Consider the following 27,581-nt stretch of genomic DNA (forward strand, 5'->3'; position numbering starts at 1 on the left):
ACAGCAGCAATGGGAGGCCGTACAGGGACCATGACAGACTCTGGACTTGGCAGCAGCATGAGGAGGCGGTATATAGGGGCCCATGGCAGATTAGGGGCCTGGCAGCAGCTATGTGAGGCCCGTAATCTGCCTGCACCCTATGTCAAAAAATTAAACACACCAGCAGTGTGAAGAGACCTGAAAGTGGCACATGGCAGCAGAGTGTGGCGATGGAGACAGCAGCAATGGGAGGCCGTACAGGGACCCATGAGAGACTCTAGACTTGGCAGCAGCATGAGGAGGCGGTATATAGGGGCCCATGGCAGATTAGGGGCCTGGCAGCAGCTATGTGAGGCCCGTAATCTGCCTGCACCCTATGTCAAAAAATTAAACACACCAGCAGTGTGAAGAGACCTGAAAGTGGCACATGGCAGCAGAGTGTGGCGATGGAGACAGCAGCAATGGGAGGCCGTACAGGGACCATGAGAGACTCTGGACTTGGCAGCAGCATGAGGAGGCGGTATATAGGGGCCCATGGCAGATTAGGGGCCTGGCAGCAGCTATGTGAGGCCCGTAATCTGCCTGCACCCTATGTCAAAAAATTTAACACACCAGCAGTGTGAAGAGACCTGAAAGTGGCACATGGCAGCAGAGTGTGGCGATGGAGACAGCAGCAATGGGAGGCCGTACAGGGACCATGACAGACTCTGGACTTGGCAGCAGCATGAGGAGGCGGTATATAGGGGCCCATGGCAGATTAGGGGCCTGGCAGCAGCTATGTGAGGCCCGTAATCTGCCAGCACCCTATGTCAAAAAATTCAACACACCAGCAGTGTGTGAGGAGACCTGAAAGTGGCACATGGCAGAGTGTGGCGATGGAGAAAGCAGCAATGGGAGGCCGTACAGGGACCCATGAGAGACTCTGGACCTGGCAGCAGCATGAGGAGGCGGTATATAGGGGCCCATGGCAGATTAGGGGCCTGGCAGCAGCTATGTGAGGCCCGTAATCTGCCTGCACCCTATGTCAAAAAATTAAACACACCAGCAGTGTGAAGAGACCTGAAAGTGGCACATGGCAGCAGAGTGTGGCGATGGAGACAGCAGCAATGGGAGGCCGTACAGGGACCCATGAGAGACTCTAGACTTGGCAGCAGCATGAGGAGGCGGTATATAGGGGCCCATGGCAGATTAGGGGCCTGGCAGCAGCTATGTGAGGCCCGTAATCTGCCTGCACCCTATGTCAAAAAATTAAACACACCAGCAGTGTGAAGAGACCTGAAAGTGGCACATGGCAGCAGAGTGTGGCGATGGAGACAGCAGCAATGGGAGGCCGTACAGGGACCATGACAGACTCTGGACTTGGCAGCAGCATGAGGAGGCGGTATATAGGGGCCCATGGCAGATTAGGGGCCTGGCAGCAGCTATGTGAGGCCCGTAATCTGCCTGCACCCTATGTCAAAAAATTTAACACACCAGCAGTGTGAAGAGACCTGAAAGTGGCACATGGCAGCAGAGTGTGGCGATGGAGACAGCAGCAATGGGAGGCCGTACAGGGACCATGACAGACTCTGGACTTGGCAGCAGCATGAGGAGGCGGTATATAGGGGCCCATGGCAGATTAGGGGCCTGGCAGCAGCTATGTGAGGCCCGTAATCTGCCTGCACCCTATGTCAAAAAATTAAACACACCAGCAGTGTGAAGAGACCTGAAAGTGGCACATGGCAGCAGAGTGTGGCGATGGAGACAGCAGCAATGGGAGGCCGTACAGGGACCCATGAGAGACTCTAGACTTGGCAGCAGCATGAGGAGGCGGTATATAGGGGCCCATGGCAGATTAGGGGCCTGGCAGCAGCTATGTGAGGCCCGTAATCTGCCAGCACCCTATGTCAAAAAATTTAACACACCAGCAGTGTGAAGAGACCTGAAAGTGGCACATGGCATGAGAGACTCTGGACCTGGCAGCAGCAGGAGGAGGCGGTATAGGGGCCCATGGCTGATTAGGGGCCTGGCAGCAGCTATGTGAGGCCCGTTATCTTGCAGCACCCTATGTCAAAAAATTTAACACACCAGCAGTGTGAAGAGACCTGAAAGTGGCACATGGCAGCAGAGTGTGGCGATGGAGACAGCAGCAATGGGAGGCCGTACAGGGACCCATGAGAGACTCTGGACCTGGCAGCAGCAGGAGGAGGTGGTATATAGGGGCCCATGGCAGATTAGGGGCCTGGCAGCAGCTATGTGAGGCCCGTAATCTGCCTGCACCCTATGTCAAAAAATTTAACACACCAGCAGTGTGAAGAGACCTGAAAGTGGCACATGGCAGCAGAGTGTGGCGATGGAGACAGCAGCAATGGGAGGCCGTACAGGGACCCATGAGAGACTCTGGACCTGGCAGCAGCAGGAGGAGGTGGTATATAGGGGCCTATGGCAGATTAGGGGCCTGGCAGCAGCTATAGGAGGCCCGTAATCTGCCAGCACCCTATGTCAAAAAATTCAACACACCAGCAGTGTGAGGAGACCTGAAAGTGGCACATGTTTGAGGCATGATTCATGGCGGATTTAGTCAGTTGTGTCAGGAACTGGTGGTTTGAAATCCAGACTAATCCACGCCTGATTCATTTTCACAAACGTGAGTCTCTCCACACTTTGGGTGGACAGTCGTGTCCTCCGCGGAGTTACAATACCTCCTGCCGCACTAAACACGCGCTCCGATGCCACGCTACTGGCCGGGCATGACAGCCTTTCAAGGGCAAATTCAGCTAGTTGGGGCCAAAGGTCAAGTTTCGTTGCCCAGTAGTCAAGGGGATTGTCTACCTCGGTTGGCAGGGTGCTGTCCAAGTAGGCCCAAGCCTGTTGTTTGAGCTCCTGCTCCAGGTCCACCTGATGCTGCTGCTGCTGCTGCGGCTGGTTAGTAGTTTCCTCACTGCGCTGGTGAAGAAAGCTACTCATCATCGACTGCAGACTGAGGCAGCCGCTGCTGGTGGAGCTGCCACTGCTCCTACCACCCCACCCCTCCCCTGCTGCCATGCCAGCGGAACGCGAGCGCACAGGGCCCACAGTGTCTGAGGATGGACGATGGCGCACAAAGGCAGAGACCAACTGACTACATAGGTGGTTTTTATAGTACGTAATTTTGGCCTCCCTCTCAGCAGGTGTGAAAAAGGCCACCATTTTGGACCGGTAGCGAGGGTCCAACAAGGTGGACAGCCAAAAGTCATCCCTCTGTCTGATGGTTATTATTCGGCTGTCGCTACGCAAGCAACCGAGCATGCTATGGGCCATTTGTGCCAAGGAATGCGAGGGACTCCCTGCCTCCATCTCCACAGCATACTGCCACGGTGCGTCTGGGTCCTCTGTCTCCTCCTCCTCCTCCTCTACCAGATGCTCCTGCTCCTCCACTCCTGTCCGCTGAGTGGAAAAACCACCCATTTCACTCAATAATTCCTGAGCACAAATGTCCTCCTCTACCTCCTCCTCTTCTTCCTGTCCTGCCCCCACAGGGGTCATGTGGCGTTGAGATCTGTGCGCCACGTCTACCGCACCCTGACCAGCCATTGTTAACAGCATTTGTTCCAGGACGTGCAACAGAGGAATGACGTCGTTCATCCCATAGTCCTGCCGACTCACGAATAGCGTGGCCTCCTCAAAGGGCCTGAGCAAGCGGCAGGTGTCACGCATGAGCTGCCAATGGCTGACATCTAAGTTACACAGGGGAGTACCTTTATCCGCTTGTAACATCAGGAAATCGGTGATGGCCTTTCGCTGCTCGTAAAGGCGGTCTAACATGTGTAGGGTTGAATTCCACCTTGTTGCAACGTCGCAGATCAGGCGATGCTGTGGAATTCCGTTCTGCCGCTGCAGCTCAATGAGGGTGTTCTTTGCGGTGTAGGAATGGCTGAAATGCATGCACAGTTTACGTGACATTTTAAGGATGTCTTGCAGTGGGATGGTGGATTTTAGGAACCGCTTGACAACCAGATTGAACACGTGAGCCATGCATGGCGCATGGCACAACCTTCCTTGACGCAGAGCAGACACCATGTTCTTTCCGTTGTCAGTCAACATGGTTCCGATTTTTAGTTTGCGCGGAGACAGCCATCTGTCGATTTCTCTGTTCATTACACTCAGCAGTTCCTCCCCTGTGTGACTACGTTCGCCAAGGCATACCAGGTGCAGCACAGCGTGACACCGTTGCGCCCTGCACATGTGATATGCCGGTCGGGTAATGGGACTTGGCACGGGGGTGGCGGCTGAGGACACGGCGGAAAAAGAGGTGGTAGAGGCGGACATGCTTGCTGGACCAAGGACGTGCAAACGTGGAGGCAAAAGCGTCGTGACCTGTCCAAGTTGCTGGTGCGGCTGTGCCGGCACCACGTTCACCCAGTGGGCCGTAAATGACATGTACTGTCCCTGACCGTAGTTACAGCTCCACACGTCGGCGCTGCCGTGCACTTTGGCAGAGACCGACATGCTCAAAGACTGGCCCACCATCTCTTCTACATGTGAATGCAGGGCTGGCACTGCCTTTTGGGCAAAGAAATGACGGCTTGGCACTCTCCACCGCGGCGCGGCACAAGCCATCATTTCTCGGAAAGGTGCTGAGTCCACCAGTTGGAAAGGGAGGGACTGCAGCACCAGCAACTTGGACAGGAGGACGTTCAGCTTTTGCACCGTCGGGTGCGTGCTCGCAAACTGTTGTCTCTTGGATACGGATTCCAAGAAAGACTGTTGACGGAATCCGAGAAGAGGAGTAGCAGGAGAAGGAGCATCTGAACGAGCGGAAGATGCCAATGAGCGACAACTCCCCTCAGCAGAGGTGTTGGAGCCTTGACTGGCTGATAGAGGGCGATTGACGACGTCGGGTGACGGAGCAAGTAACGGAGCGGGTGATGGAGCGGGGGCTGGGGCAGGCAGAACCGCCGTATGTTTATCACGGTTTTCCCAGGCCACCGAATGGTGACGCTGCATATGCTGACGCAACGCTGTAGTCCCAACATGGGCCCCCTGGCCACGCTTGCATTTCTGGCCACATAGTCGACATACGGCTACGTTTACTTCCTCGGGCGGCTTGAGGAAAAATTGCCACACCACCGAGTAGGAAACTTTGCCCCCGCTACTCTTCACTGGCTGACTGCTACTTCCTCCGTGCGCACCGGCACCACTACTGGCCGTGGTGGTAGGCTGCAGTGGAGCTGGTGCTCTACTCCGTGGACGTTTGGCTCCACTGACACTGATGCGACCCTGCTGCTGTCTCCTGGGCAACCCACCGACTGTTTTGCTCGCTGCCAAGCTGCCACCCTCTTCTCCTGATGATGCGGAAGAAATTGCCTGATGACGACGAGGCTGCCAAGTGCGATCAACCTCCTCATCATCAAGTAGGGTCTCCGCCTCACTACTAGCCCCCTCGGCTGCGTCTGGGTCAGGAGACAGACCTGTCTCTAGACCGGCTACCGAGCCACTCTCCTCGCCAGTACTTGTTCGCTTGGCTGCTGAAAAGGCCGATGTCTCCCCCCGTTCCTGACCGCCCTCTGTTAGCTCTTCCTCACTGTACAGTGGGGCTGAGCCCACAGCATGCGATACTTCGCTTGGTGAGGGAACAGCAAAGGACAGGGGCAGGTAGAGGACACGTGATTTCAGTGGGCTTGGTCCCGGGCCATGCCAACTAACGGTTGTGTCTGACGTACCCACCGACCGTTGGCTGTAGGTGTCAGAGGTGACCTGGGAAGAGGAAGACGACCGAGCCAACCAATCAATGACGGCAGGGTTGTCGGTGGAGACACGACCGCTGGATGACACCGGGAGCACTGGCCTCTGGCTGCGAATACTGCTGCCTCGACCCCTTCCTCTGCTGCCACGTCTGCTCGCTCCTAAAACATTGCCTCCTCTGCCACTCCTCTGCATGTTGTCTGACATACTATTTAATTCAACGATTAGGTGTCCCTGAGTAACAATTCTCTGGCACGCAGTAACAATTCTGTCTGTCCCTGAGTATGAATTCTGTGGCCCTGAGTAACAATTCTGTGTCTGTGCGAGTAACAATTCTGTGTCTGTGCGAGTAACAATTCTGTGTCTGTGCAAGTAACAATTTTGTGTCTGTGCGAGTAACAATTCTCTGGCACTCAGTAACAATTCTGTCTGTCCCTGAGTAACAATTCTCTGGCACTCAGTAACAATTCTGTCTGTCCCTGAGTAACAATTCTCTGGCACTCAGTAACAATTCTGTCTGTCCCTGAGTAACAATTCTCTGGCACTCAGTAACAATTCTGTCTGTCCCTGAGTAACAATTCTCTGGCACTCAGTAACAATTCTGTCTGTCCCTGAGTAACAATTCTCTGGCACTCAGTAACAATTCTGTCTGTCCCTGAGTAACAATTCTCTGGCACTCAGTAACAATTCTGTCTGTCCCTGAGTATGAATTCTGTGGCCCTGAGTAACAATTCTGTGTCTGCGCGAGTAACAATTCTGTGTCTGTGCAAGTAACAATTTTGTGTCTGTGCGAGTAACAATTCTCTGGCACTCAGTAACAATTCTGTCTGTCCCTGAGTATGAATTCTGTGGCCCTGAGTAACAATTCTGTCTCTGTGCGAGTAACAATTCTGTGTCTGTGCAAGTAACAATTTTGTGTCTGTGAGAGTAACAATTCTCTGGCACTCAGTAACAATTCTGTCTGTCCCTGAGTAACAATTCTCTGGCACTCAGTAACAATTCTGTCTGTCCCTGAGTATGAATTCTGTGGCCCTGAGTAACAATTGTGTGTCTGTGCAAGTAACAATTCTGTGTCTGTGCAAGTAACAATTTTGTGTCTGTGAGAGTAACAATTCTCTGGCACTCAGTAACAATTCTGTCTGTCCCTGAGTAACAATTCTCTGGCACTCAGTAACAATTCTGTCTGTCCCTGAGTATGAATTCTGTGGCCCTGAGTAACAATTCTGTCTCTGTGCGAGTAACAATTCTGTGTCTGTGCAAGTAACAATTTTGTGTCTGTGAGAGTAACAATTCTCTGGCACTCAGTAACAATTCTGTCTGTCCCTGAGTAAGAATTCTCTGGCACTCAGTAACAATTCTGTCTGTCCCTGAGTAACAATTCTCTGGCACTCAGTAACAATTCTGTCTGTCCCTGAGTAACAATTCTGTCTGTCCCTGAGTATGAATTCTGTGGCCCTGAGTAAGAATTCTCTGGCACTCAGTAACAATTCTGTCTGTCCCTGAGTATGAATTCTGTGGCCCTGAGTAACAATTGTGTGTCTGTGCAAGTAACAATTCTGTGTCTGTGCAAGTAACAATTTTGTGTCTGTGAGAGTAACAATTCTCTGGCACTCAGTAACAATTCTGTCTGTCCCTGAGTAACAATTCTCTGGCACTCAGTAACAATTCTGTCTGTCCCTGAGTATGAATTCTGTGGCCCTGAGTAACAATTCTGTCTCTGTGCGAGTAACAATTCTGTGTCTGTGCAAGTAACAATTTTGTGTCTGTGAGAGTAACAATTCTCTGGCACTCAGTAACAATTCTGTCTGTCCCTGAGTAAGAATTCTCTGGCACTCAGTAACAATTCTGTCTGTCCCTGAGTAACAATTCTCTGGCACTCAGTAACAATTCTGTCTGTCCCTGAGTAACAATTCTGTCTGTCCCTGAGTATGAATTCTGTGGCCCTGAGTAAGAATTCTCTGGCACTCAGTAACAATTCTGTCTGTCCCTGAGTATGAATTCTGTGGCCCTGAGTAACAATTGTGTGTCTGTGCAAGTAACAATTCTGTGTCTGTGCAAGTAACAATTTTGTGTCTGTGAGAGTAACAATTCTCTGGCACTCAGTAACAATTCTGTCTGTCCCTGAGTAACAATTCTCTGGCACTCAGTAACAATTCTGTCTGTCCCTGAGTATGAATTCTGTGGCCCTGAGTAACAATTCTGTCTCTGTGCGAGTAACAATTCTGTGTCTGTGCAAGTAACAATTTTGTGTCTGTGAGAGTAACAATTCTCTGGCACTCAGTAACAATTCTGTCTGTCCCTGAGTAAGAATTCTCTGGCACTCAGTAACAATTCTGTCTGTCCCTGAGTAACAATTCTCTGGCACTCAGTAACAATTCTGTCTGTCCCTGAGTATGAATTCTGTGGCCCTGAGTAACAATTCTGTGTCTGTGCGAGTAACAATTCTGTGTCTGTGCAAGTAACAATTTTGTGTCTGTGCGAGTAACAATTCTCTGGCACTCAGTAACAATTCTGTCTGTCCCTGAGTAACAATTCTCTGGCACTCAGTAACAATTCTGTCTGTCCCTGAGTATGAATTCTGTGGCCCTGAGTAACAATTCTGTGTCTGTGCGAGTAACAATTCTGTGTCTGTGCAAGTAAAAATTTTGTGTCTGTGCGAGTAACAATTCTCTGGCACTCAGTAACAATTCTGTCTGTCCCTGAGTAACAATTCTCTGGCACTCAGTAACAATTCTGTCTGTCCCTGAGTAACAATTCTCTGGCACTCAGTAACAATTCTGTCTGTCCCTGAGTAACAATTCTCTGGCACTCAGTAACAATTCTGTCTGTCCCTGAGTAACAATTCTCTGGCACTCAGTAACAATTCTGTCTGTCCCTGAGTAACAATTCTCTGGCACTCAGTAACAATTCTGTCTGTCCCTGAGTAACAATTCTCTGGCACTCAGTAACAATTCTGTCTGTCCCTGAGTAACAATTCTGTCTGTCCCTGAGAATGAATTCTGTGGCCCTGAGTAAGAATTCTCTGGCACTCAGTAACAATTCTGTCTGTCCCTGAGTAACAATTCTCTGGCACTCAGTAACAATTCTGTCTGTCCCTGAGTAAAAATTCTGTGGCCCTAATAACGTTTCTGTGGCCCTAAGTAACAATTCTCTGGCACTGAGTAACAATTCTGTCTGTCCCTGAGTATGAATTCTGTGGCCCTAACTAGCGTTTCTTTGTCCCTAAATAACGATTCTGTGGCCCTCATTAACAAGTCTGTGTCCCTGAGTAATGGTTCTCTGTCCCTAAGTAACTTCTCTCTGTCCCCAATTCTCGTTTCTGTGGCCCTAACTCTGTCCCTGTCCCTAGTACAGAGCGGTCTGCCTCTGTTCAATGACTGCAGGCAAATGAAGATTTCCAAAATGGCCGCTATATATACCTCGACCATTACACAGTGCTGGCTGGCTGGCTGCTGATTGGCTGATGCGATCACATGTCGTTGAGGAATGCATTATGGGGCAGCGCGCCTTGTCTGCGCGCCTTCCCCGACATCCCCGCTCCGTCGCCGCACATGTCAGCCGCCATTTTCTGAAAAATTTCGATTCGCGCGTCCGAATTAGGCTGTTTTTCGGATTCGGCACGAATCGAAATTTTTCCGATATTCGACTCGAATTCCACTTCGGATACTTCGATTCGCTCATCTCTAGTTGCCACCTGTGTAATAAGTTCATCCGTGAAATTTCCTTGCTACTAATTATTCCACAGTCAATTGTTAGTGGTATTATAACAAGTGAAGCAACTAGGAACAACAGCAACTCAGCCATGAACTGGTAGGCCACATAAAATGGTAGAGCGGGGTCAACACATGCTGAGGCACACAGTGCGCAGAAGTCGCCAACTGTCTGCAGAGTAAATAGCTAAAGACATACAAACTTCGTATGGCCTTAAATGTAGCACAACAGTGCGTAGAGAGCTTTATGGAATAGGTTTCCATGGCCGAGCAGCTGTATCCAAGCTTTCCATCACCAAGTACAATGCAAAGCGTTGGATGCAGTGGTGTAAAGCATGCTGCCACTGGACTCTAGAGCAGAGGAGACACGTTCTCTGGAGTGACGAATCATGCTTCCCTGTATGGTAATCCGATGGATGTGTCTGGGTTTGTTGGTTGCCAGGAGAACGGTACTTGCCTGACTGCATTGTGCCAAGTGTAAAGTTTGGTGGAGGGGAGATTATGGTGTGGGGTTGTTTTTCAAGGGTTGGGCTTGGCCCCTTAGTTCCAGTGAAGGGCACTCTTAAGGCATCAGCATACCAAGACATTTTATACAATTTCATGCTCCCAACTTTGTGGGAACAGTTTGGGGATGGTCCCTTCTTTTTATAACATAATTACACACCTGTGCACAAAGCAAGGTCCATAAAGACATGGATGAGCAAGTTTGGGGTGACCAACCCGACCTCAACCCGATAGAACACCTTTGAGATTAATTAGAGCAGAGATTGTGAGCCAGACCTTCTCGTCCGACATCAGTGCCTGATCTCAGAAATGTGCTTCTGGAAGAATGGTCAAACATTCCCATAGACACACTCCTAAACCTTGTGGACAGCCTTCCCAGAAGAGTTGAAGCTGTTATAGCCGCAAAGGGTGGGCAAACTCAATATTGAATCCTACGGACTGGGATGCCATTAAAGTTCATGTGCGTGTAAAGGCAGGCATCCCAATACTTTTAGCATTATAGTGTATGTATATCTATCTATCTATCTATCTATCTATCTACACATATAGATTTTTTTTAAGAAACCCACACTACTCTTTTAAGTTATATTCATAGCTGTGGTGCCATAAAGAGTATCTGTATTGTTCATGAAAAAAAGACATCACAAAATATTGACATAAAACACCTTTTTATCCTTCCAAAATCATGTAATGGATAAGCTCTTATTTGGACAATTATGGTGTTAAAATCCAGGCTGCCTCATAAAATAAGTAGTTGGGAGGTATGCAAAGGTTTATATTTAAATGTGAGTGTTGTAGGTTTCAGTCCATAAATATAATATTGTGCAGCAGTTCTTATATATCAAACTGATGACCCCAGTCATAATAAATCTACCCATACAGACCTTTTCAATTACTCTGCACAAAGAGCTCTGGTGATGTACAAAATGTAGTAAGCATAGCAACAAGTCAGACTTCAGAATACTGCTGTCAGATTAAATGATGGATTCTGACTGGTTATGTGTCACTGCCTTTACACCTTAACTTTGGTATGTACATCCTACCATCACCTAAAAAACCCAACAATGTAAAGTAGTTCTTATTAGTGACTTATGGTTCTGATGCAAAACCAGATTTGGCACTGTTAGCAAATTTTGTAATTTCAACTTTCTGGCAGGAGAATGTTGTTAAGTGGCTCCAAAACAGAACAAAGGGAACTAAGCAAAATTTTCTGTGAATCCACAAAACTCAGCCCACTAGCAAGTATCTAGGAAAAAAAATGGTCAAATCAGCAAAATTAGGTATTATGGTGTTTTAAGTTTGTTTCCTTTTTGTAGAGAGAGATACCGACTAATGCTCTATACTGGTTTCTCAGCATTATATGCACATTCTGTAGACTGAACTGTGCTGAGAAATGGATGGAAATAAAAAAAGAAATTGCCTTTTCTAGTGGAACACAACTTTTTTTGTCACTAGTTCAATAAATATCACCATGGAAAGGAATGCCTAAGGTTATTATGGGGAATGTCTAAATTGCAAATTGGTCAATTCAGGTTATTGGTACAGTATAAAGTCCCAGAAATCTCTAGGGTCTTTGGCTATGTTTTCAGGCACCATGGATCAATCAAGGTAAGCAGTGACCATCCAACTGCTATAAAACTCTGACAGCTTTTAAGTGTACAAAGAAAAGGACTGACACCTTTCCCGAGAAGTTCACAAAATGGGTCAAACTAAGACAGAACAAGGCAGGAGTCCAGTGACTAAATGAAAGAACTGAGATTTCTCCAAAGGAACCCACAGAATGAGTCATACCAATAAAAAAAATAGCAAGTCAGAAATTCACTTTAAGAATAAAAGAACTGAAAGCCTTTGGAAAAAGCTCAGTTGAAAGACTGGTTTACAGAAAAAGCAGTAAAACCCCTGTGTAGTCAGTAAAATACTATAGGCGTTGTTTTGATTTGTCTTTTGAACAGCTGAGCTGGACTTCGGAGTGCAATTCTCTGTGAGACCAGGCAATTGTGTTGTAATACTTTGCCATGTACTGTATATTTTGACTAATGCTCACATCCATCATTGGCATTAAAATCTAATCATACTTGTAAAAATCTCAGGAATAATTTCTGAATCTACAGACACGCAGCAGTATATAACAGGACAAACAGCCTAACAAGTCAATTTATACAACTACAAGACAGCAAAATTTATATATGTATGTGTATACATATATTTATATATAGATAGATACACAGTTGTGCTCAAACGTTTGCATACCCTTGCAGAAATTGTGTAGCAGTAATATCTTCAAGATACACTGTCTGATAAATATAGAAGTCAATGTCTGATATATGCTTCAAATTATTTCATTACCGGTATACCCATACATATCACAGAAAACAATTCTCTCTTCTGTTTTGCTTTGGGACTTTAAAGTGGAGCTGTAGTCAATCAATAAAAATTTGCTGGGAGCTGGAGTTTTTTGGCAGAAGAGACATGCATATCCTCTTCTATTAAAAAGAACAAAAAAAAGAAAAAAAAGAAAACAAACAAAAAAACTTCTTTGATTATGCTGCCTGAGTGGCACATGCAAAATACAGGCTACACTACCAGCTCATTCCGGTCATCTGTAACATGTACTGAGACAATGTAACTTCCGTTGCATGTTCAGGAATTACATTATTCGTGGCTGCCTAATGGCAAAGCCAAAAGACAGTAAACCTAAAGGAAACCAGCCAAAGATATCAGCAGTAGCAATGGAGCCCAGAGAGGGAGCATGACAGTCACATGGCTATAGGAGTTTCCTACAATGTGCAAGTATGCTGTGTACCCAACACAAAAATATTAACATTCCAATGGTACAAATTCACAATATGGGTATGAAAAACAATACCCATAATAAAATAGTTTGTATTGTCTTTTAAAATACCATTATATTAAAAAAAAACAAAAACATGGAGCAGTGGGAATGCTGATAATGATGAGGTGGCTGACCAATATCACAATAAATGCACAAGTGGCAACAAGACACAGTAAGGTAGGATACTAATGTTGTCCATACACAGCTCAAACTTTGACAGATTCCTGCTATACTTGCTAAAACCTGAACCATGGTTGGCCCTGTGAGCCTGATCCAGCTTGACAAACGTCTATCTGAAAAATCAAAAGGTGCTAGATAGAAGGATTTGGTATTCTTGACAGCGACGAGTGCAGCGGCAGTCAGAATACAATAGCTAGCAAAGGAGATTTCTCCATCCATGCCGATTAACATGGATGAAGGAGTCTATTGATTTCTTCTGTACAGTCCTGTGGGGTAAATGTTAATGTGGATGGCTAGCTTAATAACCCAAGTATCTACCATTAAATCTGATTCATCAATAAAAGTTTGGTTTTCCATTCTCCATGTTAATAACTAGCCTAATTGTAAAGCAGGCATTTTTAGTTTATAGACTAGGTAAACATCTCATAACATATGTTTGTTTGCCGCCTACTTCAGCAATGTATGATAAATTAGATTTTTCACTTAAGCTTGTAACAATTATGCTGAGCAAATAGTAATAACAGCAGGTAATTGAACAAAACCATAACAAAAACACTTCATGAGTGATTCTGAAGAGCTCAAGTATCTAGAAAATCAAAGAAAGCACTTCAATCATAAACTGTGACAGACTAATACAACCGCCCAGAGACACGGAACTTCCAACAATGTCAGTCTTCTGGATGTGGAAGCTATGTTACTTGATTTTGAGCTCCAAAGAGTAACAGACAATTTAATTTATCAAAACTTGAGACACCAATACACTTTTCAGATATAGCCTTTTATCTTTGCCCTGGACAGTATTAACATTGTATTTTCTGCAGTTAGATACTTTTTTTTCTCTCTGATCTAAACCAGCCAACCTTCTCCTTCACCAGATGAATACTTACCTCAATCTGGCAGCTGTTACCTCCTCTGCTTGTTTACTTCCCAAACATCCTCCATGCTTGGCGGTTCTTTCACAGTAGCTGCTGGTAAACTTCTATGGGGTGGTCTCCTGAGAATCTCTAGTCTTGAGACACATATAAGTCTATGAAGAGCTACTGCACCCAGGAGACGTTTAGGGTAAGATAAAGACAAACACTAACCATTATGCAGTTGGGGAGGGCTAGTTTAGGGCAGGGAAGAGGGACAAAAAAGGATAAGTGCACCTATGTTTTAAAGTACACTTATCCTTTAAAACTAAAATCCAACCCAACCCTTTTTGTTTCTTAGTTTTGAGAATAACTTTTTTTCTGCATATAAATTTCTCAGAGAAAAAAATACCAAGAATACAGTGGTGCACAATATATAGCATATCAGGTTCCATAAAAACAAGCATCAGATTATGAGATGGCCTAAAAGCACCATTGCATCCAGTAACTGATATGGCCATAACAGCAACACCATAACATAACATTTCGTAATATTGTCTACTAAAGTAAATAACAAATATGTGCATTAAAATATGGGAATGAAAAATAAAAAGGGAATAAAGAGAAGTGAACATCCCAGCCATTCTCAGGTGACTGCATGCCAAACTAAGAACTAGGAAAAATAAAAGATTCATAGGTAAATTTTAGAGGAACATTGTTTCTAGGCAATCCTATAATGCCCATGTATTCCCATGTTTTGGATATCTTTTATATAGGGCTTAAAAAAACTATTTGAAAAGTTGGAGAGTCATGTTTATATTTCAGAGTAATTAAACATCAAGATGCTTTAAAATGTGTCTAATCAACTTGCTTTAAAATTTCTTTACTTGAGGAAAAGGCAAGCCCAGGAGGCATATTTTTTAATTTAAGGTGGGGAAGAGTCAGATTTTCTGCAGCACAGGATATAAGTAGAATCTCTGCAACAAAAAGGAAAAAAATCACTTTGACTAGGGATTGTTCAAAACCTTTAGTATTTACAGTATATCCCTGTTTCTCTGGATTTGGGGGTTGAACTTACTTCCTGTGGGGTCACCAGGATTGAAAGTGAGAGATACTAACCTTTCCATTCCAAAAGTTTAGCCTGCTATTCCATGTTGCAAAAATTAAATGCAAAGTTTTAAAAGAAAATGAAAGTGAAATTTTGGAGATCTTTCCAGTGAACTCTTACTGTTAATGTTTTCTGTTGATCGCTGCCTTGGAATTTGTCTGTTAACAAAACAACTTGGACTGCCCTTGGCTTTGCAAAGCAAATAGGTCAAAGGCAAGGGAAACAGACATACAGTAGGACTTATTTTATTTTATTTTATTTTAAAAAAGCTGCAGTTTTACTTTAAATGCTTGTGGCTTGTTTATAAATAAAAAAACAGTGTGTGCTGAAATGCTGTATTTACCAGGTATCTGATATATTTGCAAGTTTCTTGAATTTCAAATCGGACCTTCTGTGACATGTTTTGAATTTTAACAACCAAATACTTTTCAAAATTAAAGTTTTCCATATGAAAGAGTAATCTGCACAAAAGAAAATCAAACACACTTTATGAAATTAATGCTAATTATAATGCTAGTTTATTATAAATCAAAGCCAGACACTGCCAGGCTCACTAACACATTTCATGGCAGAATAAATCACGGTCACCTTGTGTACTTTAGAAAATCCGGTCTCTTTCCTATTGCCAAAAATTACAGTGTAAGAGAAATGGTTAGGTTTCTACATTGTTGTGTTTCTTTACCTAGCTTTTAACTGGTGTATAGACTGGAATAGCAAAAAATATAACATAAGAAAACTGCTAAACAGAATGTAAATTAGTATAGCTTGCCAGTTAGAAAACGCAAAATCTCCAGCATACTGAATTATTTATGCGCATATTCCATACTGACCTCTATTGTAAAAACTGTTCAAGAGAGAAATAAGAGGAAAAATCTGGTGACATTAAAACTGTTGGATCTATTAAAGTAGATCTCTTAGGCAAATATAAAGAAAATAAATTAACACACTTCTGTATTGATTAACATGGCATTAAATATATGTTTTAATGCAAGTGGTGTATTATCTAAAATTTGACTTGGTATCATCCTTTTCCAGTCCCCTAGAGTTCAGACTAGGTGTCATAGAGGTAGCATTAGAAGCCAATCAGTTTATTTGCTGAAATTGAGCATACAGCCAGGAGGGAAAAGCAGAGTGACAAAGATGAGTTTGTCATTGTGCTGATTTTCCTTCACTGTCCAGTCACAGGCTAGAGGCTGGACCATGACAGCTTGGGTTCAGAAAAAGTGGGTTAAATGGTACAGGTTTTCATTCATCCTTGAAGACTGGTGGTGCGAAATAAGTACTGCGGGGGGCAGCTCTGGATTTATGAGATTTGAAGCAAGCTTTGTTTTTATTTTATTTTATCTTTTAGTGGGCTATATTTTTTTTTACTGGAGTTCTGTTTTAATGTTCCTAAATCACCACCTCATATGAATTGATGGATTTCTCACCTTCTCACCATTTCTAATATTTATGTAAGCAACCATACCTAGTCATCACATGCTAACTATTTAATTTTTAAAGTTAAATGTACTGTATGTGTATATAATACTGTAATGTAAATATAATACTTTTCAAATATGATATGTACCAAAACATTTTTGGGAGATTGTATCACATTAAGTATTGCCACTGAAATATACACAATATTGCCAAAAGTATTGGGACACCCCTCCAAATCATTGGATTCAGGTGTTCCAATCACCTCTATGCCCACAGGTGGATAAAATCAAGCACATAGGCATGCAGACTGCTTCTGCAAACACTTGTGAAAGAATGGGTTCCTCTCAGGAGCTGCATTCAAGCGTGGTACCATGATAGCTTTGCCACCTGTGCAAAAAGTACATCTGTGAAATTCCTTGCTACTAAATATTCCAACTGTTAGTGGTATTATAACAACGTGGAAGCAACTGGGAACAACAGCAACTCAGCCACAAAGTGGTAGGCCACGTAAAATGAAAGAGCGGGATCAGCACATGCTGAAGCGCACAGTATGCAAAAGTCACCAACTGTCTGCAGAGTCAATAGTTAAAGACCTCCAAACTTCATGTGGCCTTCAGATTAGCACAACAACAATGTGTAGAGGGCTTCATGGAATGAGTTTCCATGGCCGAGCAGCTGCATCCAAGCATTACATCACCAAGTGTAATGCAAAGCATCGGATGCAGTGGTGTAAAGCATGGCACCACTGGACTCTAGAGCAGTGGAGACATGTTCTCTGGAGTGACAAATCATGCTTCTCTGTCTGGCAATCTGATGGATGTTCCTGGGTTTGGCAGCTGCAAGGAGAACGGTACTTGCCTGATTACATTGTGCCAAGGGTAAAATTTGGTGGAGGGGGAGATTATAGTGTGGAGTTGTTTTTCAGGGGTTGGGCTTGGCCCCTTAGTTCCAGTGAAATGAATTCTTAAGGCATCAGCATACTAAGACATTTTGAACAATTTCATGCTCTCAAGTTTGTGGGAATAGTTTGGGGATGGCCCCTATCTGTTCCAACATGACTGTGCAACAGTACACAAAGCAAAGTCTATAAAGACATGGATGAGCAAGTTTGGGGTGGAGGACCTTGATTGGCATGCACAGAGTCCTGACCTCAACTCGATAAAACACCTTTGGGATGAATTAGAGTGGAGACTGTGAGCCAGGCCTTCTTGTCCGATATCAGTGCCTGACTGACTTCACAAATGGAAGAATGGTCAAACATTCCCATAGACACACTCCTATACCTTTTGGACAGCCTTCCCAGAAGAGTTGAATCTATTATAGCTGCAAAGGGTGGGCCAACTCAATATTGAACCCTACGAACTAAGACTAGGATGCCATTAAAGTTCAAGTGCGTGTAAAAGTAGGTGTCCCAATAATGTTGGCAATATAGTGTATCTTTTTGTTTTAAGTGCCTAATGACAGGCAATGGATGTTCCAAATCAGTCAAGGTCATATGTAGTAGAGCTATCTTGAAACATTAGCGATACTGTATTTTCATATGGCCACATTGCTATATATTACAAATTGTAGAAGCCATTTGCACATAGGACGTCCTTGCTTTTTCATTTAAAGTGGATTTATACTGACTTGTCAGTGGGAGCTACCATTGCTGCCACTGCTGACTTAGCTTTTAAAGGTTTAGACTTTAGGGTAGTCATTCTGTTCCTGGTTTCATTGTCTTGTAAGTCACAAGCCTGGAACAAGCATACAGCCATTGAAAAGTTAGACCTCCTGTCTGCAAGCCTGTTCCAGTTAAGCTACCTTGTTTTACTTCTAACAGGTTCAGTTTAAAGCTTTAGTAAAAATCTACCTGGCATAGATAAGCAAAGAGTAATTGAAAGGAAACATTCACTTTTACTAGAAAAATGCTACTAGGGGCATGTTGATTGGTCTAAGAATTTGCTAGCGTGATCTTAAAGCCCAACTCCAGGATCAGATTTCTTTCCTCTCCCCCCATTTTCAGAGTACCCAGACCAAATGGTAGGGTTACAGACTGGTAGTTCTGCAAACATAAAAATATTGTTGATGAGCTGGACAAATGGGTACATGCAAGTGCACTCTTGATGTTCACAGAGACTAGAAAGTCACCCTGATGCAGGGAGGTTTTGGCAGACCTGGTACATTCTCCAATTAAGAAATGCAAAGCCTCCCACTCCAATACGGGATGTATGCCCCTTTTCATTTTAAAACCGTAAAGAGGTTGAAGTAAAACTCCTGAAATCTTTCCCTCTTTGGAACAACGGCATTAGGTTCCCGGCTGAAGATATCTGTAAGAGCCGCATGGAGGTATGCTAGTCTGTGGGGGACACAGGCAAGTTGGATAGCAGGAGATAGGGAGAGGACAGAGAGTAGCACTCAAACTTGTAACCCCTGGAAACTTCTCTTACCCAGGCATCTGGGATGCTTTCTGATTATTTATCTGCAAAGTATCAAGGTCCTACCTTTCCTTAGGGCTTGTGCTGCTCCATGTGCTGGCATCCATCTTAGGTCTGCAAAGCATTGTGGGATCCTTTATGCTTTCACCCTCTGCGGCTCCTCCCAGGAGGTGGCGGCTTATCACATTTAAGTCTGCTGTTTGCAGCTGTCCATTGCATTCGTGTCCTGTCTGTTGCACAGCAGCAAGCTCCTGTTTAGTTAACTCTTTGCTCTTCTGGATACCGACTCGGCTTTGGCTAAGACTCCTCCTGGCTTCTGACCCCGGCTCTGGCGACCATTCTTCCTGGCTTCTGCCCCCGGCTCTGGCGACCATTCTTCCTGGGTTCTGACCCCGGCTTTGGCTACGATTCCCGCTGGTTCTCGACTTGATTATCCTGGAAGACGACCTCGGCAGGAGAACTTCTGTCCTACCAAGTCATCCGCTGTTGCTGTCGGACTTGCATAGACTCTTGCCTTGTTTCTGTGTAAATAAACCTACCTTTAATTGCACCTCCTTATGTGTCTGGCTCCTCGCTCCCTGACACAAAGGCCAACAGGCATTCCACACTTTGGAAAGTGGGAGCATTTGTTTATGCCAAAGAGGACCTGTCTTAAGGTTTGCGAGATTTAAGGTATAGGGTTTCTGGTTAAACTTGGCCACTGGTTTGGTTCTAGCTTCAGAGGTTAAACCCTAGGAATAACAAAATAATCTTCTCTTGGCCTCAGAGGGGCAAGAAGTCTTTCTAGTAGTAGTTTAGGCTTGTATTGTTAGGGGCAATTAGTACTTTTACCCCCAGTAACATTTTATATGAGGGTCTCCAAAGAGGTACAAAAGAGACATTCATGATCAAAAAGCATGTGTAGCAAGCAGTTTTTAATTGCTGTTCTGCAGACTAACATTTAAGCCAAAGCATTCTCTGCATAATCACTGATGGAAGTCTCATTCAGGAAATAAGACAATCTTGACTAATTTGTTTACACTATAGCATAGAGCTGAATGCATAAGCCCTAGGAGCTCTTTAAATAAGGGTTATGAAAGGATAGTATCTGGATCCTTTGGCATCAGTTTCTCCATTCCTCTAAAGCAGAACTAAACCCTCTTATTCTTTACAGCCAAGGAAGCTGCCATCTTTTAGCCTCTATTTGATCTGCAATTGCCATGATGCTCAACATGTGATCAGTTATGACCCCATACTATGGCTTGACAGTTCAGTTGAGCAGCTGTGGCAGTTATCATTCATGGCATGCCTTGAATGCAACTGTTCTGAAAATCACTTAAAAGATCAAGCAGCGCTCACACTAAACAATCATAATATGTTAAACTCACATTACACCATACAATCTGACTGCACAATCTCCCCATTGATCCACCAACAAACATGCAGTGCAAGGGCCTGCCAGATTGGACACAGATTGGCTGGATAGACTAGGTGTGACCTCCCACCATATAGCTCTAGTAATTACAAAGGACACTGCACAGAGACCATACAATCAGACCTCACAGTGCAAGACCACCCCAACAAACAACAAAACACTAACATATCCTGCTGGCTGCAGAGTGGTAACAAATAAATTCACCAGGCTTGCAGTGTCAGTCTCATAAAACTTGCTTGTGTGAGTAAAGAGATATCCCACATACGATAGAGTAAAGCAAGGGGGAAAAAAATGACAGGTGAGGGATATATTGGCAGTGTTCTGGCCACTGACATTCTGCCCTACTCCAGCCCAAAAAAAGCCTCTGCACCACTTCAAAATTGACCAGCACACGTGCAGTGCTATTGCTCTGATGGTGATGTCACCTTCTGCCCTATTCCGATATGTTTCAGTTGGATTGCCACCAGTCTCTTTCTTCACTCAAAAGCCACCAGTGCCAGTAAGAATAACATGATTTCTTGTGACACATTAAAAAAGAAAAAGGAAAAATCAAGATAAAAAGGGGGAAAGAAAAAAGTAAAAATATAAAAACACGAAAAATGTATTTATATATGAGCTTTAATATTAAAAACTAGAAATAATAAATGGTTTATGGTGGAGAACACTATGGGGTTGATTTACTAAAGTGGGAGAGTGGACAATCTGTTGCAGCTGTGCATGGTAGCCAATCAGCTTCTAACTTCAGCTTGTTCAATTAAGCTTTGACAAAAAAACTTGAAGCTGATTGGTTTCTGTGCAGAGCTGCACCTGATTTTGCACTCTCTAGTTTTGGTAAATAAAATCCAATGCCTGTTAGCTTAATGTTTCCTTGAGAAGAGAACTGCATTCGTTGTTTACTGGGGAGGAGTGGGTTTGAAGCTAGATGGAAATGAATGATTGTAATCGCATCTCTTGAGTGCTGATGAGGCTGATATTAACCTCCTATAACTTAGAGGTCCAACATCTCTGTTGAGCTGTGCGTGACGCTGGGTGTTGAAGTGGTATACAGCACTGATTAAGGGGGAGATCTCACTGTGTATGGGAATACAATAGCACAATGAACAATTTAGTGTTTTTGCACTGTGGACTTTTTATTTATGAATATTACAGACTATATAAACTCACTGGGATTAAACGTTTTAAGGGTACTAATTTATGATTATTATGAGGTTTTGAGAAACTTTTTTTTTTCTTTATTAGAATTGGTCCCTGTATTTTGTATGGTACATTATGCCACATTTTTCCCCGCATTATTGTTATATACAGTTTAGTATATGATTTATAGCAGATAAATACTGCACATTATTTTATTTTTATTTTTTAATTTTGTGAAGTGAAACACATTGTGCTAGCATCTAGGGCTGAGAGGGAAATAAGACTGTGGGGATGCTATATAATTTTGTACATTTTTTTCAATTGCATATACTGGCCTTTAAGAATGCTAATTAACCATCTCTGTAAATGGCAACTGATATTAAGGCTAAAACTGTTGAAGTCTACTATTTTTCTGAAGTTCTTAGTTAAAATCATGTTGTTTTCCACAAAAATCTTTAAATCAAGATTATTACTTACTGAATTGATGTAGCAGGTAACATGTAGGGTGTATGCATTTTTTTCAGATGCTCCAAGAATAAATAAAGTTCCTCTCCAGATGCAGATCACATCATCAATTAATCTTTTCCAGAGCACAACATTTGCTAGTAGTTGTCCAGATTGGCCTCCAAGTCAGCTATATATAGATTGGCAAAACTGGCTGCAATCCTTGTGCCTATAACTATCCCAATTAACTGCAAATATAAAGTGTGTTGACACAGAAATAATTAGGTTTAAGTATAAAATGTATTGCATCCATAATAAAGTTTATTAAAGGTTGGTTGCAAAACTGTGTTCAGGTGTTAGGATTTGTTTTACCCTCATCATGAAATGGTTAAGATGTTTGGGAATGATTTTTCTACTTTTTGCCCAAGTTGGAGTTGAGCTCCAAGAGGAGGGTTTGCAACAGTGGATTCCATTCCTCCAAAGCTCCAGAGATGACATCACAAAGTACTTAGGCTTTAGGCTAAGCAAGTCCCACTGGAAGAAACTAGGGTAGGATTTTCTTCAAGAAAGGTAGCTTTTTTCAGCCTCTGTATTAGTCATTCTTTTTTCACCTCAGCAAGACTGTTAATATAGCTAGACTGTATGAGACCAGTTGAATACAAATCTTCTATAAAGCAAACCCGGATTTCCCATTTAGGGTAACACAGTAGTCTTGTTTTTATCCTCTACCCCTTCCCAGAATATTCTTACTTTTCTTTTTCTCCCTTGCAGCTTAACTCTGAAACGTGACTCACTCACCCTGTTTAAGCTATGACTCTGGACATTTGTAGCTTAGATAGGACTTTTCTTCACTCTTGGCAGCTGCACAGGTGCATAAAAAGTTAAGTATAGGCTAATGGCCAGTAGGGAAAGCACAGGTTGTCTTTATCTTCTCTTCATAGAGAATCTCTCATCCCAGTCTTTACAAACTAAGCTGTAAAACCTTCAAATGTTGCTGTTGTCTCCAGGCTGTAAACATTGTAATAACTCTAGAGCAGTCATATCAGTCACAGTGAATCTAAGTAAATGTTTCATTGCTTCCCGAATAATATGCAGTAGAGAGTAATTAAATCACTGCTTGCATTAGTGGCTTCTATTCCAGGTAAATGCTGAGGCCATAAATATCCTTTAACTATGTAAACCTGTTATAGTATTTTGTCTTTATACTTTTTTCTTTAATTTTTTTTTATTGATTTCCCAGTGGCAGCAAAGCAAAGACCTCACAGTGATGAGTACACAAAGAAGATTCCTCCACCCAAACCCAAACGGAACCCAACAACCCATCTCAGCACATCATTTGATGAAACATACATTAAAAAGCATGGTCCAGTGAAGAGAAGTCTGTTTAGAGAACTATCGTCATCTCAACTAAGCAGTGCTGCTCTAGACCGAGATGATGAAGAACCTGTTTATATAGAAATGGTAGGGAATATATTAAGAGACTTTAAAAAAGATGCTGAAGACCAGTGCGAGGCAGTGTATGAAGAAATGAAATATCCTATATTTGATGATGTTAGCCAAGATTCCAGGTGTCTTTATGAAATGGATCATGTTAGTTGTTCTTCTCAGTGTCCTACTCCCACAGTGCCTGATTTAGAATTCACCAAGTCCTCAGTGCCATCCACTCCCAAAGGCCAGACTTGTGATATCCCTCCTCCTTTTCCAAATCTACTCTCTCAAAGGCCTCCTTTATTGGTGTTTCCACCAGCACCAGCACAGTGTTCACCAAATTCAGATGAATCTCCTCTAACTCCTCTTGAAGTGGCAAAGCTTCCTGTATTAGAAAACGTGTCTTACATAAAGCAGCAAACTGCTAGTTCACCATCTTCACATACAGCACACATTCCAGGGCATCAGAAAGTGGAGAAAGACCAAGCAGTGGTGGCTCATGGAAATACTTCATCTGGGCATTCTTCTTCACCACCACATGCTTCAACAACATACAGAACACAGTCTCCTCATGGTTATCCTAAAAGTCATTCTGCTTCTCCTTCCCCTGTGAGCATGGGTAGATCACTGACTCCTCTAAGCCTCAAACGACCTCCACCTTATGATTCAGTGCATTCAGGAAGTCTGTCAAGAAGTTCTCCATCAGTGCCTCATTCTACTGGCAGAAACACGCCACAAGAAGGGAAGTCAATGAATTCATCTACCAGTACTTATTGTGCGTCTCAAAGCAGCTCACGTTCCAGAACACCAACAAGCCCCCTTGAGGAATTATCAAACCTCTTTACCTCAGGAAGGAGTCTGCTAAGGAAGCCCTCCAGTGGAAGACGTTCTAAAGAACCTTCAGAAAGTAAGTGTAAAATGTAAATAGGACTAACTGCTTTTCATAGAGTTTATTTACCAAATGTTATTATAGTACATCAAATAGGTACAACAGCAAAGTTGTATTGTATCATGTTATCCATCAACTAGTGCAGAAAGTTTGAAGTTTAAATTATATCCTTCAGTGGCTACTTTAAGTTTTTTAAAGATGCAGTCTTTTGGGATGACCAAATTGTAGACTGTTTTAAAAAAGGCCTGGGTGCACTCCTAAATACACATAACATAACTGGATATCAATATTTAGAGGTAATAACACCAGGGGTAGTTGATCCAGGGAATAGCCGATTGCCTCCCAAAAGGAATTTTTTTCCCTCCACTGGAGCAAATTCGATTTGGTTTTTTTTTCCTTCCTCTGTATCAGTTGTGGGTATAGGATTGTGTATATTGGGGGGTTTCAATATCTTTTTCTTGTTTGATGAACTATATAGACTAGTGTCTTTTTTCAACCTCACTAACTACAGTATGTTGAAATTACCTAGATTTCTTCTTCCTGATTTCCTCAAGAAAGGAACTAAGCCATCCAACAATTCAAATAAAACGTAATTGCCACATGCCCTCATACTACCTAAAAATGATGTGTGACTCTCAAACAAAATGATAACAAACAAGAAGAATAATAGAAATGAAACTCCCAAAATTTTGCAAGAAATTGTTTCATTGACAAAATCTCTTAAAAAAGGAAAAGATCTCCTCAACCTCTTCACTCAATTTATAAATTTAAAACTCACAATTGTCATAACCTCCCAGGAGATTCGATTCTTTCTATATACATGTAGAGGTGCAGATGAATAAAAATGTTATCAATATCAACTCAAAATCATGGCATAAACATGTCCTAGCAATGGCATATTTTAAACAGGTTGCTGAGCATAGCTCTGCATGATACATTTTGTGGAACCAAGCATACACAACAGTTGCAATAAAATAACATAAAGTCAAAATACAATCCACTAGTTTAAAACTTGACAAATAGGCACAGGTTTACACACCCATCTACAACCACCCTGTTGGTATATTCTCACTCGATCAGCACCACAGTCAATAGGCTGCAGTGCTGATCTGTGTATTCTGATGTTAGTGGAGTCTCTCCGCTCTCAGAATACAATGACACAGCGGGATGGATTCCTGCATTCACATTGAATGTGCGAATGGGAGAATCGGGTCAATGTTTTTTCATTGAACCTGCTGGTTGAATGAAAAAAGCTGACCAATGTATAGACAGTTTTAGGTTGCATAAACTGCTGATCATAACTTCCTTTGACTAAGTAACTTATGTAGTTTGTGTGAAAAACCTAAATGTTTCATTAATGTGTGTCCATAGATAGATTCACATATAATCTTCTGTGGATGCGTGTATATATGTTTTCACTCCAAACTATTGTTTTACTGATGGTAAAGAATTCAGATAGATTTGTTTCTTGTAATTTCTATCCTCAATAACTAGAGAAGCACAAGCCAGGGCCCATGACACTCCCTCTGGCACCACCTAAACACTGTATAATGCACAGGTGTCAGGCACCGCCCGGCGGAATCTCTAGTGATCCACAGAACGGGATTCCCCAAGACGCGGAGTCTAAGTCCCAGTCTGCCTTTTCACCAGAGCCCCTGATGGTGGGGATGGACTTGATGCGAGACTGAAACCAGGTTGCGACCCCTGAGTGCACCCAACTGTGGTAGAGGGGTCCCGCCGAGGGTACGTGCTGGGGGGGTGAGCCTGCTGTGAAGAGGCTGACAAGTCCAGGTCCCAAGCGGGATGGATGGATGACAGTCAGGAATGAGCGTAGTCAGACTAGCCAGGTCGGTAATGGTGGAGGCAGGTAGGTACAAAACAGTAGACAGAGAGCAGCCGGGTCACGAGCCAAGGTTCAGCAATGGGAGGTCCAATAGTAATATACAACAGGCAGGGACGAGCCGGGGGTCAGAGCAGGAGAAGGTCAACACAAATCAGGACAAGCAGGATGGGCAACAGGAACACACTTCAGAACACGGGTACAGGAACTAGACCTTGCGGCAACCTAGTCACCATCTGGCCAGTTTAAATAGTGCACCCTGCACAGTCATTGGTGCAATTGTCGACGCCGATGCCCAGGTCCTAGTGCCTGCACATTAGTGCACCTGGCAATCTGTGTATGTGCAGACCTGTGCGCCGCTGCGAGACCCGCAGTCCCTGACAACAGGTACAGTGGAAGGCTTCATTTGCTGATGCGTTAAAGTAGTTGTGTACAATGTACTACAGTAAAAGACATTTACAAAAAATGTCTTTTAAATTGCCAGTAAATTACATTTCCCAGCCAGCTTGGTTTTCATTCTAAAAAAAAGTCATGCAGTCATCCCAAAATACTAGAGCTTTAAGGGTCTTGTATGCACTTTGGGAGACATTGTGGGGGTCACTATGTTGTTTTTAGGAAAAAAATACTGGAGGGAAAATTATTGGCATTTTTTTATTTCTAAAATGCAGTTTTTACGGCCGTACATCCTACTGCAAGAATGACAACAAAGTAGACCCCCCCCCAAAAAAAATCCATACTAGATCCTAGGGTGCCTCATTCAAAACAAGAACAATGATGTGAGGTCCCCCACAAAATCCATACTAAACCTTTATTTGAGCATGTGGCCTGGCTAGTCAGTATGTGTGATGGGATGAATGCGCACCCCCTTTTCCTGAACTATACCAAGCCACGTGCCTTCAACATTGGGAGGGCACCTTGCCATGTTAATGAGTACAAGGGTCTCTTTCCTTCAACCCTGGCCTGGTGTTCATGGAGTCTGTGAGCAGAGGCTTAAAAATGTGCTGCCAAAGTCATGTGTTCGCTGTGACCAATCACAGCAGATCACATGACAGTTGTAAACAATAGATGGCTTCCTTTCATTGCTTACAACTGTGTTGCTAGCTGTGAGTGGTCACGGGGATCACATGGTAAAGACAGGGCCAATCACTACCCATCTGCACCATGTGATCAGCTGCAGCCAATCACAGCTGATCACAAATATAACTACTGAATGAATCAGTTTCATTCAGTAAAAATGGTTATTTATCCCAGTGAACTTCACTGGTATAAACAGTCATAATGTGTAAAAAAAAAAAAAGTCCTGATCACTTGCCCAAAGTAGTACAATGTTGCTATGGTAACATTGTACTGCTCTGGTCACAGGAGTAAGAAAAAAATAATTTAAAAAAATGAAATGTTTAATTATTACATTTTCTTTTTTTTACATACTGTCACCATTCGGTGTCCCTGATCACCGATACACTAGTTATATGATGAAGCTGTACTGCATTATAAATTTTTATTTTTATTTTCTTAATTTTCCACAAAATTATAACAAAAAACTTGCTATGTCTCTTACTAATTTTCCGAAAAGCAGTCATTTGGGGGGTATTTGTACTGTCGTGGCATTTTTGGGCCTCAAGTAATGAGATCGGCTGTCAGTACATCAGGATTTATCGATGTTCAGATATATTGTGTGTATACTATAGTTTGCTGTGTAAAATATCCCCTGTGACAGCAATAGGC

The 27,581-nt window shown here is 43.4% G+C and overlaps 1 protein-coding gene across 2 annotated transcripts in view; it reads left to right on the top strand.

The window, feature by feature from the left end:
- Positions 1-27,581, top strand: part of NYAP2 (neuronal tyrosine-phosphorylated phosphoinositide-3-kinase adaptor 2) — a 233,000-nt gene that overhangs the window by 162,673 nt on the left and 42,746 nt on the right. For both annotated transcript variants that reach the window (XM_089672579.1, XM_089672580.1), the window contains one exon: positions 22,940-24,034. In XM_089672579.1, coding sequence (XP_089528705.1) covers positions 22,940-24,034 — 1,095 coding nt within the window. The remainder of the gene's footprint in view (positions 1-22,939; positions 24,035-27,581) is intronic.

The sequence above is a fragment of the Staurois parvus genome, unplaced genomic scaffold, assembly GCF_062004578.1.
Source record: "Staurois parvus isolate SC_StPar_1 unplaced genomic scaffold, SC_StPar_1.0 ptg000131l, whole genome shotgun sequence".
NCBI classification, from domain to species: Eukaryota; Metazoa; Chordata; class Amphibia; order Anura; family Ranidae; genus Staurois; species Staurois parvus.